Source organism: Polypterus senegalus, chromosome 15 (genome assembly GCF_016835505.1).
Source record: "Polypterus senegalus isolate Bchr_013 chromosome 15, ASM1683550v1, whole genome shotgun sequence".
Lineage (NCBI taxonomy): Eukaryota > Metazoa > Chordata > Cladistia > Polypteriformes > Polypteridae > Polypterus > Polypterus senegalus.
Window position 1 is genome coordinate 80265691 of NC_053168.1, and position 16528 is coordinate 80282218.

General features: G+C 37.4%; 1 protein-coding gene across 2 annotated transcripts in view; it reads right to left on the bottom strand.

Moving 5' to 3' along the window:
• The window catches only part of si:dkey-256h2.1 (uncharacterized protein LOC337520 homolog), a 354044-nt gene that overhangs the window by 66533 nt on the left and 270983 nt on the right, over positions 1-16528 (bottom strand). For both annotated transcript variants that reach the window (XM_039736958.1, XM_039736959.1), the window contains exons 9-10: positions 3264-3388; positions 2431-2557 (exon numbers count right to left, since the gene is read on the bottom strand). In XM_039736958.1, the coding sequence (XP_039592892.1) occupies positions 2431-2557; positions 3264-3388 (252 nt within the window). The remainder of the gene's footprint in view (positions 1-2430; positions 2558-3263; positions 3389-16528) is intronic.

The window sequence follows — 16528 nt, forward strand, 5'->3', positions numbered from 1 at the left end:
ATAATAAATAATATAGAAGTTAATGCATTTGATTGTATATACTGTAATTGCACAGTACATTAAGTTGTATCATATTATAAAATCTTCTGCTGAGCAATTTCCTGCAGTAGCAATAAAGTAGAATTTACATGGGAGTTCTGGTTCCATACAAATTTTTTAATTAGCAGTGCAGTTTTTTATTGTCTAGTAAAAATCTAAGTTTTTTTTTTACATTTATTTTAAGGAGATGGACAAAACATACTCTTTTATTCTTCCAATCAAGCATTAGGTGAGGATTATATTAGCATAGTCTTCATCAAATATTCAAAATTTACTACTACTGTAGAATGAGATTTTTAGGTTAACATTACAGTACTTGCATATTTAAAGCAAACTGAAATAAATATGAGACAACTCAACATTAAAAAGAAATAGCAATCTGGATTTGTTTAGTTGTGTAAAACAACAAATTATTAACATAAACCTCGGCCTCCAAAATATTCACCCTAGATATTTGTATTTATCAGGAGAAAGATCGTAGGTAAATCGTAAGCAAAATCTGTCAACACGATAAAAGTCAAAAACCAACAATCTTTGTCATAGGGTCTATAAAAAGTCTTAGCCCTAAATGAACCAAAAATATAAAACAGACTAAATACTTTTAAGGAATAATCCTCAATCTTGGACAAGGTTTTTAAGTGGGATGTCAGTTTAAAATATAGCCACACTAGTGATACCATGTATTTATTTAGCCTAACATCAAATGGTCATTCAAAATGCAAGTGCAACAATGTGACACAGAGAGAGAGAATTCATAGAGAATCAGAAAAAAGTATTATGTTAAGAAAAAGTTAATAAAGTTTTACATGTCATAACAAAAACCACAACAAAAATTGAATTGTATGTGCAAATGTCATCTGTGCACAGAAATGTGTGTTCTTATGTGTTCCTTGCAGCGGGTGGTGGGTTTGTATAGGCAAATCATTTTTTTTTAAAGAATAGAATTTGGAGCTTGCCATGATCCACAGAGAAGGGAGAGGTCTAATATTGTTTTTTATGAAAGCCCTGATCATGAAACATCGTAGACTTTGAGGTTTTACTGACATTTTTGCCTGGGAGCAAGAGAGACTGAATTGGATGAAACACTTGCTGCTTACACTCAACCTTATCTCTCCTGCTGGTGGTCCAGCACATCTGGTTTTGAATTGTAGTGCAAGTGATATTGGAGGACAAATCTTGTCCACTATTTTTTATTTCTTAGTGATGCACGTACCTGTTGCTTCACAGGGGTCTCCAATCCCCTAAATCCCTTGATCGTTGACTGTGCATTATTTTCTCGCAGTGCTTGATGCTTCGCGGAGTACCCTCAATCCCCAGTTTATTTTTTTGAGTTCAATCTATTTACACGCAGTACTGTATGTGGTTTAAAGATTAGAAATTTGACTTCTTCATCTTCAAATGTGATATTACTTTCATAGATGCTAACATAAACATTTTCTAGGGGTGTGAGGCATAGAAAATGTTGGGAACCACTGAGTTACAGTAATATTTTAAGTATCAAAGCTATCTTAACATAAATTACTTAGATCCTAATAATTGTTGATGTCTTTAGATCGCTCATATTAAATTTTTACATTTTATAGAGTATATAAACATGGTCAGAAGACGCATATCCAAGTTTTCACAAAGTAACCAGAGCAAGTGACTAAGTAGTTGTCAAAGAATTTAAGGGCCATCCATTATAGCATTCAAAGTAGAGGCCAAAAGATGAAAACTGCAATACCAAAAATACAATGCCTTCACACAAGCCTGGTGAAATTCAACGTTTCATTTCATGTAGCCTTGACAAGTTAATTTTCATAATGTTTCTGTCAGTGCAAACGTGAAGGTTATTCATTATGATGATGGTAAAGCTACTGAGTAGAACAGCAATGCTTGCACTGGGTATTCTGTGCTATTAAAGAAATCAATAGTTGCCATTATAAGTTGCATACAAATTAGTCCTAAGGAACATCAAGTATTTCCTTCACGCTACAAAGAAGTCATTCATAAACTTTCCTTAAAGTGGTAAAACATTAAATAGTGAAAAATATCTTCACACTTAATTTGTAATAAATATCAAGATATCTCTTTTATACACGACCTTGCAATGTTTGAAATCCATCTATCTAAGCATATTTAATGCATTATTGAAAAAAAACAAATAATTTCTCAAAAAGTAAAAATGGGAAAACATACACATTTTGAAAATTACAAAAGCACCAGAAACACTTCTAAGCAATCTGTTACATCTTAGACAAACTACATTATGCTGAAATAACCTAGAGTAAAATGCATAAAACTGAGTTAGTGGTGGTAAAATCCGTTTACAGTCATGAACCAAAGAATATTTTAATATAAGACATGCTTTGTAATAAAAACAGACAAATGAAAGAAATTGTGTTCTCCTACCAGCATTGTCAAAAACTTTTGAAATATTGAATTTGCTGTTTATAACAAAATGATGAGATGTGACACAGAATTCACAGCAGTCATTTTCATCACTTCCATGACCTGTGATTACAGCATAAAGTTCAACCTACAAAAAAGAAAAGAGACGCAGCATCAAATTTACATACAGAATTGTATACATGCACACAGAGTGCTAAACATTTTTGCATCTTGAATATTCATAACATATAAAAATAATAATAATAGTAACAAGAAACAGTGAGAGCATTTTAGGCCTGCATGCAATGCTGGCTGTAGATTTTAAAGTAATAAAATGAAATGTGTTTTTTAAATGTACACTTCGTATACTCAAGACACAATAAAAGCAGGTGTACATCACACAAAGGAACTGCTTTAAGGTTTACTTATCTTTGTTAAACGGCACTACATAACCCTTGTAAGTACAATGACACACAAGTGCCATAATAAAATACACTGACGAGACAGGTCACAAAAGACTAAGAGGTACCAGCGCATATTCTTCTGCTTCTGCCCAAGTTCAGTTTCCTAGTCACGTACCTAAGTGGCAGGCAGAATCAATTAATCAGGCACAATATGAAAGTAGCCTGAAACTGTCTCCCACCCTACAGCACTAAGGGAAATCTGTAATGGATTTGTGTACTGGGCGAAACTTTTATGAGTGTATAGCAAAAAAAAAAAAAACGGTCAGTAAGTAGGATAGCTGCCAAAAAGACAGCAAAGGGAAATGAATTAGGAAATTACTAGAATAACTAACAGAACAGGAGCAGTATAATTAAAAAAGAAGGAAAGAAAAATGAGCAAATTGTAAATACCTTTTTGGTTAACGGTGGAATGCTAAAGCTGATAGGTTGGTAATGCTTGTTGTAGTTCTTATCAAATGTCCTTCCTTCAAATAAGAACTTCAGTTTAAATGGGATCAAGTTTGAATAAAATCCATCTGTAGGAAGAAGAATTACCATTTATACACAATATGAATTAAAGTGGGTTAAACTATGAAAGCATCTTACAGCCATAGACAGCAAGAATAATTAGGAATTGTAAAAGAATACAATACCAATAAAATTTCACAAAATAGCATTAAATAATGAAAAAAGCCCTGAATGTAATCTGTATCTCTCATTAAACCCATAAAAGACTCAAAGAGCAGAATGTGCTTTTAAAATGTTTTCTTTGCAAGGACAGAATTATTTTTTGCTATAATGCAGTATGAACAGAGCTGAAATTAAACTGAATAATTAGGACGGTTAATTTTGCCACACATTTTATCTAAGAAAGCAAATGAAACGGTGTCAGAAAGCAGTTCCTGCTAATTTTTTGACTTATTTTGGTTTGGTTCACTTTGACACTCTTAACATATTGGCAGTCCTACCCTTATGACAAATGTCTGTAAGGTTAGCTCAGATGACATGTTGATGCTGACTTATAAGAAGCACACATTTTTAATGCTGGTAAACATTTCCCAGAGGAACTTGACAAATGTATTATGAGTTAGACAAGCTGAAATTTAATTAGAAGCCTAATGGACATTACATACCAATCCAATTAGCCATTAGGAAAATACCTTAATATATTTTAAAGTTTACATTTAGCACATTTAAAAATTTACAGCATTTATGTTACAATGTGTAATTTTTTTTCAATTTAAATACATTTCCTGTGCATTAAATCTCTTTTTGTTGGATTTCTGTATGGTTTGAAGATGTGAAATATTTTTCCAGTAAAAAAAAAAATAGAAGGAAAACACAACCATCGCAGGAGATTTATGCATATTTAGTTGAAGCACAACTAACAGATTGATGAGTTTTAAAACACCAAGACTAGTTTTCACATTTACTTTTGCTGTCAGGCCACTTTGGCTTCTTCCCTTAAATACTGGGGGTACACAGATTCTCATATATCTCTACTACTAATCATGCGGCCTGTAGCTGAGCTCCTTTCTACTCTGTTGCCCCCTCACACAATTACCTACAATCATTTTAAACAGCAGCTCAGCCACCTGATCCCTATCCCCTACTAATTTGTCCAGACTGCCTAAGTGCTTTTAGCGAGTGAAAATTTACAGTACCAATTAGACTCAGTCCTACATTTATTAATGGGGCAGACTTGTAGTTGCCATACTTTACTGCTCAATAAAACACAGTTCAAACTAGCTAGCTAGCAAATATCCTATTGTATAAAAAAGGTGATCAGGCTGTTCCAAGTACTTTGTAACAGTAAGCTTAATGTGCAACACAAGTAACTTAATGGAAGCAATTATTAGGAAAAAGTCTGAGCAGATCATATTTAGAACAAGTACATTAGCAAATAGGGTGGCACAGTGGTAGCACTCCCTGCATGGAGTTTGCATGTTCTCCCTGTGTCTACGTGGGTTTCCTCCGGGTACTCCAGTTTCCACCCACAGTCCAAAGACATGCAGGTTAGTTGCATTGGCATTCCTAAATTGTGCTTGGTGTGTGTGTGTGTGTGTGTGTGTGTACCCTGCGGTGGGCTAGCACCCTGCCCGGGATTTGTTCCTGCCTTGCGCCCTGTGTTTGCTGGGATTGTTTCCCCCATGACCCTGTGTTAGGATATAGCAGTATGGATGACTGACTGACTGACATTAGCAAATTGTAAGCTTCCGTTCAGGTAGAGAAGATTGTGTTTCACTTTTTATGCTGGAATTTTATAAGGAAGCAACAAAACATGCAATAAGAGAGATGCACATTGTGAGTGTTACAGGGGATGGAAGGGTTCTCCAGAGGGTGATTCCTTGACTGGAGGAAATGTCACAATAAAGGAGAGTGAAAGGACAGGTGTTCCGACCAGATGGGAACAGAAATCCTTATACAGCAGCGTGGTCAGTACGTTGGAAGGACTGGGGGAGACAATTGTATGTGGGGGCAGTAATCTTCAGTACGCTAGAGGGTAGCATCCTTGGGATATTATATAAAGAAAGGTGCTGAATTCTTATGTGTGACTTCTAATCCACCCAATGAAGTGGCAGCACTATTACCGAGGTACACTGCCTTAGGAAATTTCCCAGATGAAGCAGGGTAATGTAGCTAGTGTTAGTCTAAAATAAGTCTGGTAGGCTCCAGCCAGTGTCTTTGTTAAACGTCTTTTGTTTCAGTTAATATGAGACTGTGTGTCTCATTTTGTTACTAATTAGCTTTTGGTTTGAGGTAGCACTGGCGTTTGTAGCATGTTTTATGATTAAAAATATGATTTTTTTTCTGTAATAAATTGAATTTCCAGTTGATTAGACTTTTATATTTGTTTCACTGAAACTTATTTTAAATTGTTATAGCCCGTCTTATACTGCAATATATATTTTAATGCATGTAATAAAATATAAAAAATAAAGAAATTCAATGATAAGATGATATGAGATTTTGCATTTCTCCACAACCATGACTCTGAAACAGGTAACATATGCTATAAAACAGAAATACTCAAAACATTTAATAATACTTTACACAGGATCTAATTCTTGACCATTTACAAAATCAGAAGACTCTTTTCAGGTTCAAACTCAAAACAGTTTGTTCAAGACTTGCATGTAGATCATACAAAATAAAACCATGTCAACTCATTAAGCTGTAGTAATGTAAATTCATATTTTACAATAGAGAGCTAAGTGACTAATTTCCTAATTTTGCACCACTATATCCAACAACATATGTGTCATTCCTGTTAATTTCTGCACCACTGGTCCAACAAGAGGGCCATATACCATCAACTGCCACAAGACTGAAGTTTGTCCCACATGGTATTGCAGGCTATTACAAGGCACACACACCAAACCACAAGCACTGCAGTGAATGGTGGGAGAAACCCATAGAAATAAATAAATACCTTTTAAATATTGCTGATAATGTGTGTCAAACTGAAGCAAATCTGGAACCTTGTGTTGTGGCTTTTAATTCTAGTGAGCTTTGCTTCTGTGGGTGCATATCAATGAAATAGGGAGAAACATTTGTTTACAGTCAAATATGATTTTAAAATAAATATTTCTACTGATATGATTAAACCTGTATTATAAATTCAAAGTAAATAAATCAGAATCTATAATGAAATGTATTTTAAAAAGTATTTTCTTTGCAAAGAACACTGTCTTTCAAACCAACCTGACTACCACATGATGGCTGCAATTAGATTTTGATTTACTGTCAGGTTTTCAGTCTTTGTCAGATGCAAACTAAATATAGAATAACCTGACACTGACAGATTTATGTCAACAATAGTTTTCTCAATAGATACTGGGTTGAATACAGCAATTGCACTAGTTTCCAGTTTGGTTAGATTTTTCCTAATTTTGTACACATCTTTAGATTGTTATGGAAGCAATGCCCTGGAGGAAACAAAAGTCATTTACATGAAATAAACATATGTGGATTGGTCTTGCTTATCATAATGCTTAGAAGTTCATTGTGTGAAAGAGTCAATGGTAATCGGAGCTCCTTTGGCTGAACCCTGGAATCTAACTCTGGTAATACGTAATTTACCATGAATTAACTATGGAGAATGTTATCATTTAAAGATTTACATCTCTTATGTGGACAAATTACATTAAACATGGATATTAAGTCTGCAATCAACAACCATGGCAGCAGCATGAGGAACAGCCACCTTTCGTGACATATATACACTTAAACACTGTCTGTCAAAGATCTCTGAAGCTCCCTGTGAGTGCTGACAGCTTTTAAAGTGTGCGATAATCTCCTATCAGCCCTGATACTTGATAACATTGCCACATGTTCATCCCAATAACTGGCTGGTTAACTGAATGGCATACATCAACACTCCACCCTAACAGCCTAACAAGTCCAACAGTTTCATTTTATATGGGGCACAAGAAATGCTCCCAAAACTGATTTGAACTGGGAACAAGATGTGGCTGACTTGGTGTGTGGTGGTGTTCCAACTTGAACACTGACTGTATCGCACTATCAGCATTTGCCACTGCACTTTTCATCATCACTGAGAGGGCACTCCATACAGGTAAGCTCTAATGCCTGTGTGGTGTTCTGATTTATTTGTTTCCTAAGAAAGTCTCCACACTACTTCTCAAACCCTACTGCTTTAAAGAATGTGTTCTTCTTACTTGTCAGCAGGAGGCTGCCGCTCAAACATCTAACTCTGTCACGTTGGCAGCCATACATTCATTTCACCCAGTACAGCCTGTGGAGCACTTACAGACAATTGAATATACAGAGCTTTCTAAAGTCTGCTATCATATTTTCTTGCAAACTCAGTAATGAGCACTGAGTCATTTATAACACTGTAATGCCCTGTATTTCACACCATGGCGTCGGAAAAAAGAAAGGAGAAAGGAAAGAATCTGATTGAAGACCACATTTGTTGAATGTTATGCACTGTGATTAAGCACTCTGCATATGGGAATTTGCTACATAAATAAAATAAAATACATTATTATTATTATTACTATTATTATTGTTATTATCTATACTAATAAAAGGCAAAGCCCTCACTGACTCACTCACTCACTCACTGACTGACTAATCACTAATTCTCCAACTTCCCGTGTGGGTGGAAGGCTGAAATGTGGCAGGCTCATTCCTTACAGCTTACTTACAAAAGTTGGGCAGGTTTTATATCGAAATTCTACGCGTAATGGTCATAACTGGAAGCTATTTTTCTCCATATAATGTAATGGAGTTGAGCTCGATGGCCGTGGGGGGCGGAGTTTCATGTGACATCATCACGCCTCCCACATAATCACGTGAACTGACTGTCAACGCAATATGTAGAAAACAAGGAAGAGCTCCAAAAAGCGCTGAAGAAAACATGCATTATACAATTGAGAAGGCAGCGAAACAATAAGAAGCGACCGAGTCACACATACAACCATATTCATGAGTACAGCTACTTCAGAAACAAAGCAAGGTGTAAACCTAAACTTTAAATTAAGTTCATAGACAGGCTGCCGCTGGCGTTTGTCATGCCCACGTCTAATGTGGGATACAAGTTTAATGACAGGACGCAGGATATAAACGAGAGTTTTGATCACTTTGTAACTAACTTAAAATTACTGGTGAAGGGCTGTGCTTATGCAAATTCTGAAAGACTGTGGTTGTGGGGGATTGACAGTTAAGGCAGGTCGGGGAGTCACGTCATCATCTCCCCTCCCATTCTTCTCATTTCGCTGTGAGCTGAGCTCCGCAGCTAACGCAGTCTTCAGGAACCAACTTTGTGACGCTGCCACCAAATACTCACAGAAAAATCCACAAGTTAATATACACGCTGTCTCTACAGTTTCTCCACACTGAATCCTCCAGGCACTACTTACAAAAGGTTACATTGACAATCGTGTTACGTTATTTTTAAAATGTTTCCTTTTCTTAGCACAAGCACAGCTGAGAAGCTTTAATGCATGTGCTCCATAACGCGTTAAAAAATAACGCATTTAATCACACTTTGCATTCCAAGCAAAAGGGAACTTCTGTCAATGCATGATTCCAGAGCTACAAAAATGTAACAGCCGGAAGAAAGCGCGTTGGTACAACTGATTGGAGGAAAATTTAATTTCAAAAGACTACCCGACGGAAGCCTTGATAAAAGCGTGGTTTTGTGCACATATACAGTATATATGTATATATATGTGGATGTATATGTATATATACTGTATATACTGTATGTGTGTACTGTATATGTATATATATGTTTATGTGTGTGTGTATATATATGTATTGTCACGCATGCGCGAGTAGGAGGCCGCGGACGGACCCGAAATCGCTTCGAAGGACGTTCGCCGGTAGGGAATGGCGGGGTACTAACCTTTCTGCTCTCTCTTCCAGGAAAAAAGACGCTCCGCCATCTTAACCTGACCGCAGCACGTCCACTTCCGCCCTTCCTCCGCCATCTTCCCTGACGTCAGGAATCCCGTCATCCCTCACGCCTCCTTCCCAGCATTCCTCCACTTCTGGCTCCTCCTATATAAAAATGGCCCCAACGCATGTGAAGTCGCGCGCATGAACAATTGTCTTTTGTTTGTAAAAGTTGACCTTGTTTAAATTTGCTTCTTTACAGTATACGGGGCCGGAAACCCCAACCCTTTACGCTGTCTTTGTCCTTATTTTACAGTATATATATATATACACTGTATATATGACAGCAACACTCATGACAATGACAATGTCAATCATGTTACGTTATTATTAAAATGTTTCCTTTTCTTTTTCATTACTTCTTTAACACACTACTTCTTCTCTTGGCCTGGTATTTTGCTATATATATATATGAATGACCTCCAAAGAGTGCTGAGACTTTTGATCATGTGAACGTGACTGCAAAAAGTGGCGTCTCCTGCCCTACAAAACTCAAGCAGCCGGCGCGCGCGCATAGTTGTGCCGGCCTTTGAGATGCTGACTGTGCTTCTGCCTTAAGTCAAAGTGAGCACTTTTATTTTTTTTCATCCTCCCCCTGAGCTATAGCCCAGACAAGTGCAAACGCGGGATCCCTTTTCTACACCGCGGCAAACTAATATTAAGGCAATTAGCACTTTCTTTTGCACGTATACGATTATGAGGTCGTCAGCTCAGATTATGAAGACACGCACATGAGTGGAGGACTGACAGTGCCATCACAGCCGATTAATGGCAGGGACGTCTCACCAGTCTACACAAGACCCACGTCGACTGTCCCCAAAAGGCAATCATAACGTCAGCGAACACATCTCTCTATACTATATAAAAGAAAAAGGCAACTTTCCTTTTTTTACACCTTTTTTCCTTTTATCCCAAACCAAAGCCTTTCTCTCTTAACACTACAGAGGACACAAAACTAATTTTCTTTAATTGCTGGTAATGCCGGTAAGGCACATTACCAGAGGCAGAAATTTGGAAGTTCACATAGAAAATGTAATTTCTATACCACAGCCGTCGTGTAGCGCCTTTCAAAAGGGATCTACTACCAAGAGATGATCCATATACATTTTAGCTGCTGTTAGTACTACTTACCTGTTGTGTTACACAGTCTTTAAAATGTAGTTTACCCGAAACCACTCCAGTAGTGCTCAATGTACCTGTACTTCTTAAAATGTTAATGTTTTACTGTTTAATAACTTATAGACTACATTTTATTCTTTTTCCCTTGCACTCAGTGACCAAAGCTATACACACACATATAGACACATACATATGGTGGAGCCGACCCGGACACAGACAGGCGGACATGTTGTTTTTCACCACCACACGTATTTATTATGTACAATATTTACAATTATGAGGTGTCACTCAGACACAGAATAAAGTGCACAAACCCCAAACACACAGTCCTGACCACTCAATGTCTTTTCTTCGGGCCGCCTCCACAATCTCTACTCCTGCCTCGTCCTTCTTCCAACCGACTCCAGCCCTGAATGAAGGGAGACGGCCCCTTTTATATCCACCCGGATGAGCTCCAGGTGATTCCCGACACTCCTTTGCCACGCCCCAGCGTGGCGGAAGTGCCGGCTGTTCTCCTGGCAGCTCTCCGGGCGTCCTTTTAATTCTTCACCCCAGCACTTCCTGGTGTGGCATTGGGGCGCCTCCTGGCGGTGACCATGGGCCCCTACAGGGTGGGGCTTCCATGCCCTCAACCTGTGGCACCCAGAGCAACCAGGAAAGCGGGCTCCACGTGATCCAGGGTGGGCGCAGACCCACATCCGGTCCCTCATGGTGTCCTGGCCGGGTCATTGCCCCTGGCATCCCTGACAATATATATACACATAATATATACCTGTGTGTATGTTTGTATGTATGTATATATATATATATATATATTTATCTATACTAATAAAAGGCAAAGCCCTCACTCACTCACTCACTCATTCACTCACTCACTCACTCACTCATCACTAATTCTCCAACTTCCCGTGTAGGTAGAAGGCTGAAATTTGGCAGGCTCATTCCTTACAGCTTACTTACAAAAGTTGGGCAGGTTTCATTTCGAAATTCTACGCCTAATGGTCATAACTGGAAGGTATTTTTCTCCATTAACTGTAATGGAGTTGAGCTGGAATGACGTGGGGGGCGGAGTTTTGAGTGACATCATCACGCCTCCCACGTAATCACGTGAACTGACTGTCAACGCAGTGCGTAGAAAACCAGGAAGACCTCCAAAAAGCGCTTAAGAAAACATGCATTATATAATTGAGAAGGCAGCGAAACAATAAGAAGCGAGCGAGTGACATATACTACCATATTCATGAGTGTTGCTGCCTCGGAAAGAAAGCAAGGTGTAAACCTAAACTTTAAATTAAGTTCATAGACAGGCTACGCTGGCGTTTCACATGCCCACAGGTAATGCGGGATACAAGTTTAATGAGAGGACGCGGGATATAAGCGAGAGTTTTGATCACTTTGTAACTAAGTTAAAATTGTAGGTGAAGGGGTGTGCTTATGCAAATTCGAGAGACTGTGTTTGTGGGGATTGACAGTTAAAGGCGGGTGGGGAGTCACGTCATCATCTCCCCTCCCATTCATCTCATTTCGCTCTGAGCTGAGCTCCGCGGCTAATGCCGTCTTCCGAAGCAACTTCGTCAGACTGCCACCAAATACTCACAGAAAAATCCACAAGTTAATACACATGCTGTCTCTAGAGTTTCTCCACACTGAATCCTCCAGGCACTACTTACAAAAGGTCACATTGACAATCGTGTTACGTTATTTTTAAAATCTTTCCTTTTCTTAGCACAAGCACAGCTGAGAAGCTTCGATGCATGTGCTCCATAACGTAAAAAATAATGCATTTAATCACACTTTGCATTACAAGCAAAGGGGAGCTTTTGTCAATGCATGATTTCCTGGTACACGGATTACATTGATCAGCGCATCGATTCATTTTACCCTCGCACCACCTTAGTTTGAGAAGAAGTATGAAAAATATGAGGTTAACACAGAAAAACAGATCACCAATTCAAGCTTTATGAATAATCGATTAGCCATCAATAATTGTTTTGGTAAAGCCATCCTCCTTCCATTTTATAATTTTTCCGCCACTAGCCATGATTAAATGAGCGGTAAAAAGTAAGAGCAAAGCGAGGGTGACTTATTTAGGCAGGCATATATATGACAGCAACACTCATGACAATGTTCAATCATGTTACGTTATTATTAAAATGTTTCCTTTTCTTTTCATTACTTCTTTAACACACTACTTCTCGCTGGCGCGGTATTTTGCTATATATATATATATATATATATATATATAATGACCTCCAAAGAGCGCTGAGACTTTTGATATCATGAACGTGTCTGCAAACTGGGGTCTCCTGCCCAGCAAAAGTCGAGCAGCCAGCGCTATAGCTGTGCCGGCCTTTGAGACGCTGACTGCGCTTCTGCCTTAAGTCAAAGTGAGCACTTTTAATTTTTCATCCTCCCCTGCGCTATAGCCCAGACAAGTGCAAACACGGGACCCCTTTTCTACACCACGGCAAAATAATATTAAGGCGATTCACACTTTCTTTTGCACGTATACGATTATCAGGTCCTCACCTCGATTATGAAGACACGCACGAGTGCAGGACTGACAGTGCCATCACAGCCGATTAATGGCGGGACGTCTCACCAGTCTACACAAGACCCACCGCGACTGTCCCCAAAAGGCGATCATAGCGTCACCGAACACATCTCTCTATACTATATAAAAGAAAAAGGCAACTTTCCTTTCTTTACACCTTTTTCCTTTTATCCCAAACCAAAGCCTTTCTCTCTTAACACTACAGAGGACACAAAAATAATTTTCTTTAAATGCCGGTAAGGCACATTACCAGAGGCACAAATTTGAACGTTCACATAGAAAATGTAATTTCAATGTACCTGTACTTCTTAAAACGTTAATGTTTTACTGTTTAATAACTTATAGACTATAATTTATTATTTTTCCCTTGCACTCAGTGACCAAACCTATACACACACATATAGACACATACAAACATACACACAAGTATATGTATGTGTATATATATATACACACACATACATACATACATACATACATACATACATACATACACATATATATAATTTGTTTGTGTGTATGTATGTATGTGTGTATATATGATGTAGATAGGTATGTATGTATATATATATATGTGTATATGTAGATATGTATATAGATATGTAGATATGAAGATATGTATGTGTATATATGTGTATATATATATATATGTATGTATGTATGTATGTATGTATATATGTATGTATGTGTGTGTGTGTGTGTGTGTGTATATATATGACAGCAGCCATCCAAGCTGTGAGAAAACAGTAAAAAGGAGGCGTGTCAGACGTTGTGGTAAATTTTCTGATGCAGCTGCCGAAAACAACTTGGTGGACGCTGCCAAACACACAAAACAATTACTTTGACAATCATGTTACATTATTTTTAAAATGTTTCCTTTTCTTTTCATAACTTCTTTAACACATGACATCGCTGTGAAGCGGGTATTTTGCTATATATATATATATCACAGCGACACTCATAACAGTGACAAAACAATTACATTGACAATCATGTTACGTTATTTTCAAAATGTTTCCTTTTCTTTCTCTTTTCTTCTTTAACACACTACTTCTCCGCTGCCAAGCGCGGGTATATATATAGATAGATAGATAGATATATATATATATATAGATAGATATGAGAACAACATATATATATATATAGATACATATATATATATATATATATATATAGATAGATATGAGAACAACACTCATATCAATGACAAAACAATTACATTAACAACCATGTTACGTTATTTTTAAAATTTTTCCTTTTCTTTTTAGTACCTTCTTTAACACACTACTTCTCATTTCTGAACACGGTATTCTAGTAGTATATATATATATATATATATATATATATATATATATATATATATATATATACACACACAAACACACCTATCTACATTATATATATATACACACACACATACATACATACACACATATATATATAATTTGTGTGTGTGTATGTATGTATGTATGTGTGTGTATATATGATGTACATAGGTATGTGTATATATATATATTTATATATACTGTACATATGTGTATATGTATATAGATATGAAGATATGTATATAGATATGAAGATATGTATGTGTATACAGTATATATGTATATATGTATGTATATATATATATGTATCGTATATATGTAGACTCAAACTTATTATGACAGCAGCAATCCAAGCTGTGTAGAAAACAGTAAAAAGGAGGTGTGTCAGACGTCGTGGTACATTTTCTGATGCAGCTAGACGAAAACAACTTCGTGACGCTGCCGCCAAATACACAAAACAATTACTTTGACAATCATGTTACTTCCTCTTTATATGATGTAGCAAACAAATCTTTTAGCCCATGGTTTGCTGTTACTGGTCTACAGCAGTGAATGGTAACTGGTCTGGCCACACTTTGAAACTAGATGTTGCATGTAAAAAGGATGCTTAGGAACATTTTGCCATTCAGTTTTCTTACTGCTACTGTCACATGCGTGTGCATAGGGGATGGCTGAAGGGTTCTACTGACTGTAATTCTACCTAAACTCCAGGCATTGGCGCTGTGACCTAATGCATTTCTCTCTTCCTCCTCTGCAGACTGGATGATTGACAGCTATAACACCTCTGATGTCACTTCCAGAGTCTGTCCATCTGGACCCGCCTCTTCCTGACGGAAGGCCCCATAATATACTAGTTAATTTCAAACTTACTCATAGAATTACTAGATAAATTTGCTATACACCTCATTCCCCCAACATAATCTCTGTTAACTTCAATAACCTTGCAACAGAGAGAAGTAAGAGTGTGTAACTCCTTTTTTGTCTGTTGGAATCCTGCACTCACAGCTACATCTTCACTTTCCCAATAAACACATCAGTATTCCCAAAGGATATCTGGGCTATGTTCTATCAGAGATATGGCAGGCAACAAAGGCAGTAAAAGAAGGGACAAGCAGATAGAATGTAAGTCAAAATACAGGGTGGTCCAGATCTAATTATGCAACTTTTAATGCAATACACCTTGGAAACATTGCATGTTATCAAGAAAAGGTGAACACATCGTACCCGCTGTTCAACTGACAACCGTCTCCCCGCCATTTGGAATGCAAGGCAGATGCTGCCATCTATCGTCAACAAAAATAATTTTTTGTGAATTCTCTACGTAATAAACTTAATAAGTAATAGCGTAATGGGATTATGTGAATTTCCCCTTGGGATTAATAAAGTATCTATCTATCTATCTATCTAATGAAAATTGCATAATTAGATCTGGACCACCCTATAGAACAGAAGACTAACCAGCAACCCAAGACGCTAGACAAAAACTGAAGTCAAAAGGTAGTTATTGAAAATTAATATAATGAAAAACACAGACAAAGTTATGTCAGAGTGTCCACAATCTTGGACAACCTAGAAGCAGATATTAACAACAGAATCATATTCTCCATAAAACAGCCAAAATTAATAATTAACCCAAAAACATTCAGAAACAAACAAATGGGAGTGCAAAACAAAAATTCAAATAGCACACACTCATAACAGGCTGTAGGTTGGATGATGAATAAACCTCCCTGGTTTTGTGTTTAAAACGATCCTCACCAATCTAAAGGCACTATTATTCATACCAAGTCTGTTTAGAATTGTCATTTAACCTATAGCCCATATCACATTAGATGACCTTTCAAGAAATTTTCAGTCGTGGCCCTCATTTACATAACCTTAGCTAGGTGGAGGCAGTTGGTGGTGAAGCAGATTGCCTAATGTGACATACCCAACAGCTTAGACTAACTAGTTTGCGATTGGCTAAGATAAATTCAAACCTGACTGTTAGACCTCCACCAGTACAGCACCAGCTCTGTCAGGCAACACACTACTGGCTGTCAGAAAAAGGGGTGAGCACATCTGTGCTGTACGCTCAGTTGGTAAATATGACATGGACTGCGATTTTCAGTTGTTTAATCTGACAAGATCAGTGACTGCGATCAGCAAATCTGACATGCCCCTTTTGTCAAAGGTTTAAAGTGTACCACTGTGATTTTTGAGTTTTACTCCACTTTAAATTGTTTTACTTAAGATGGAGGATTGGGGCCATG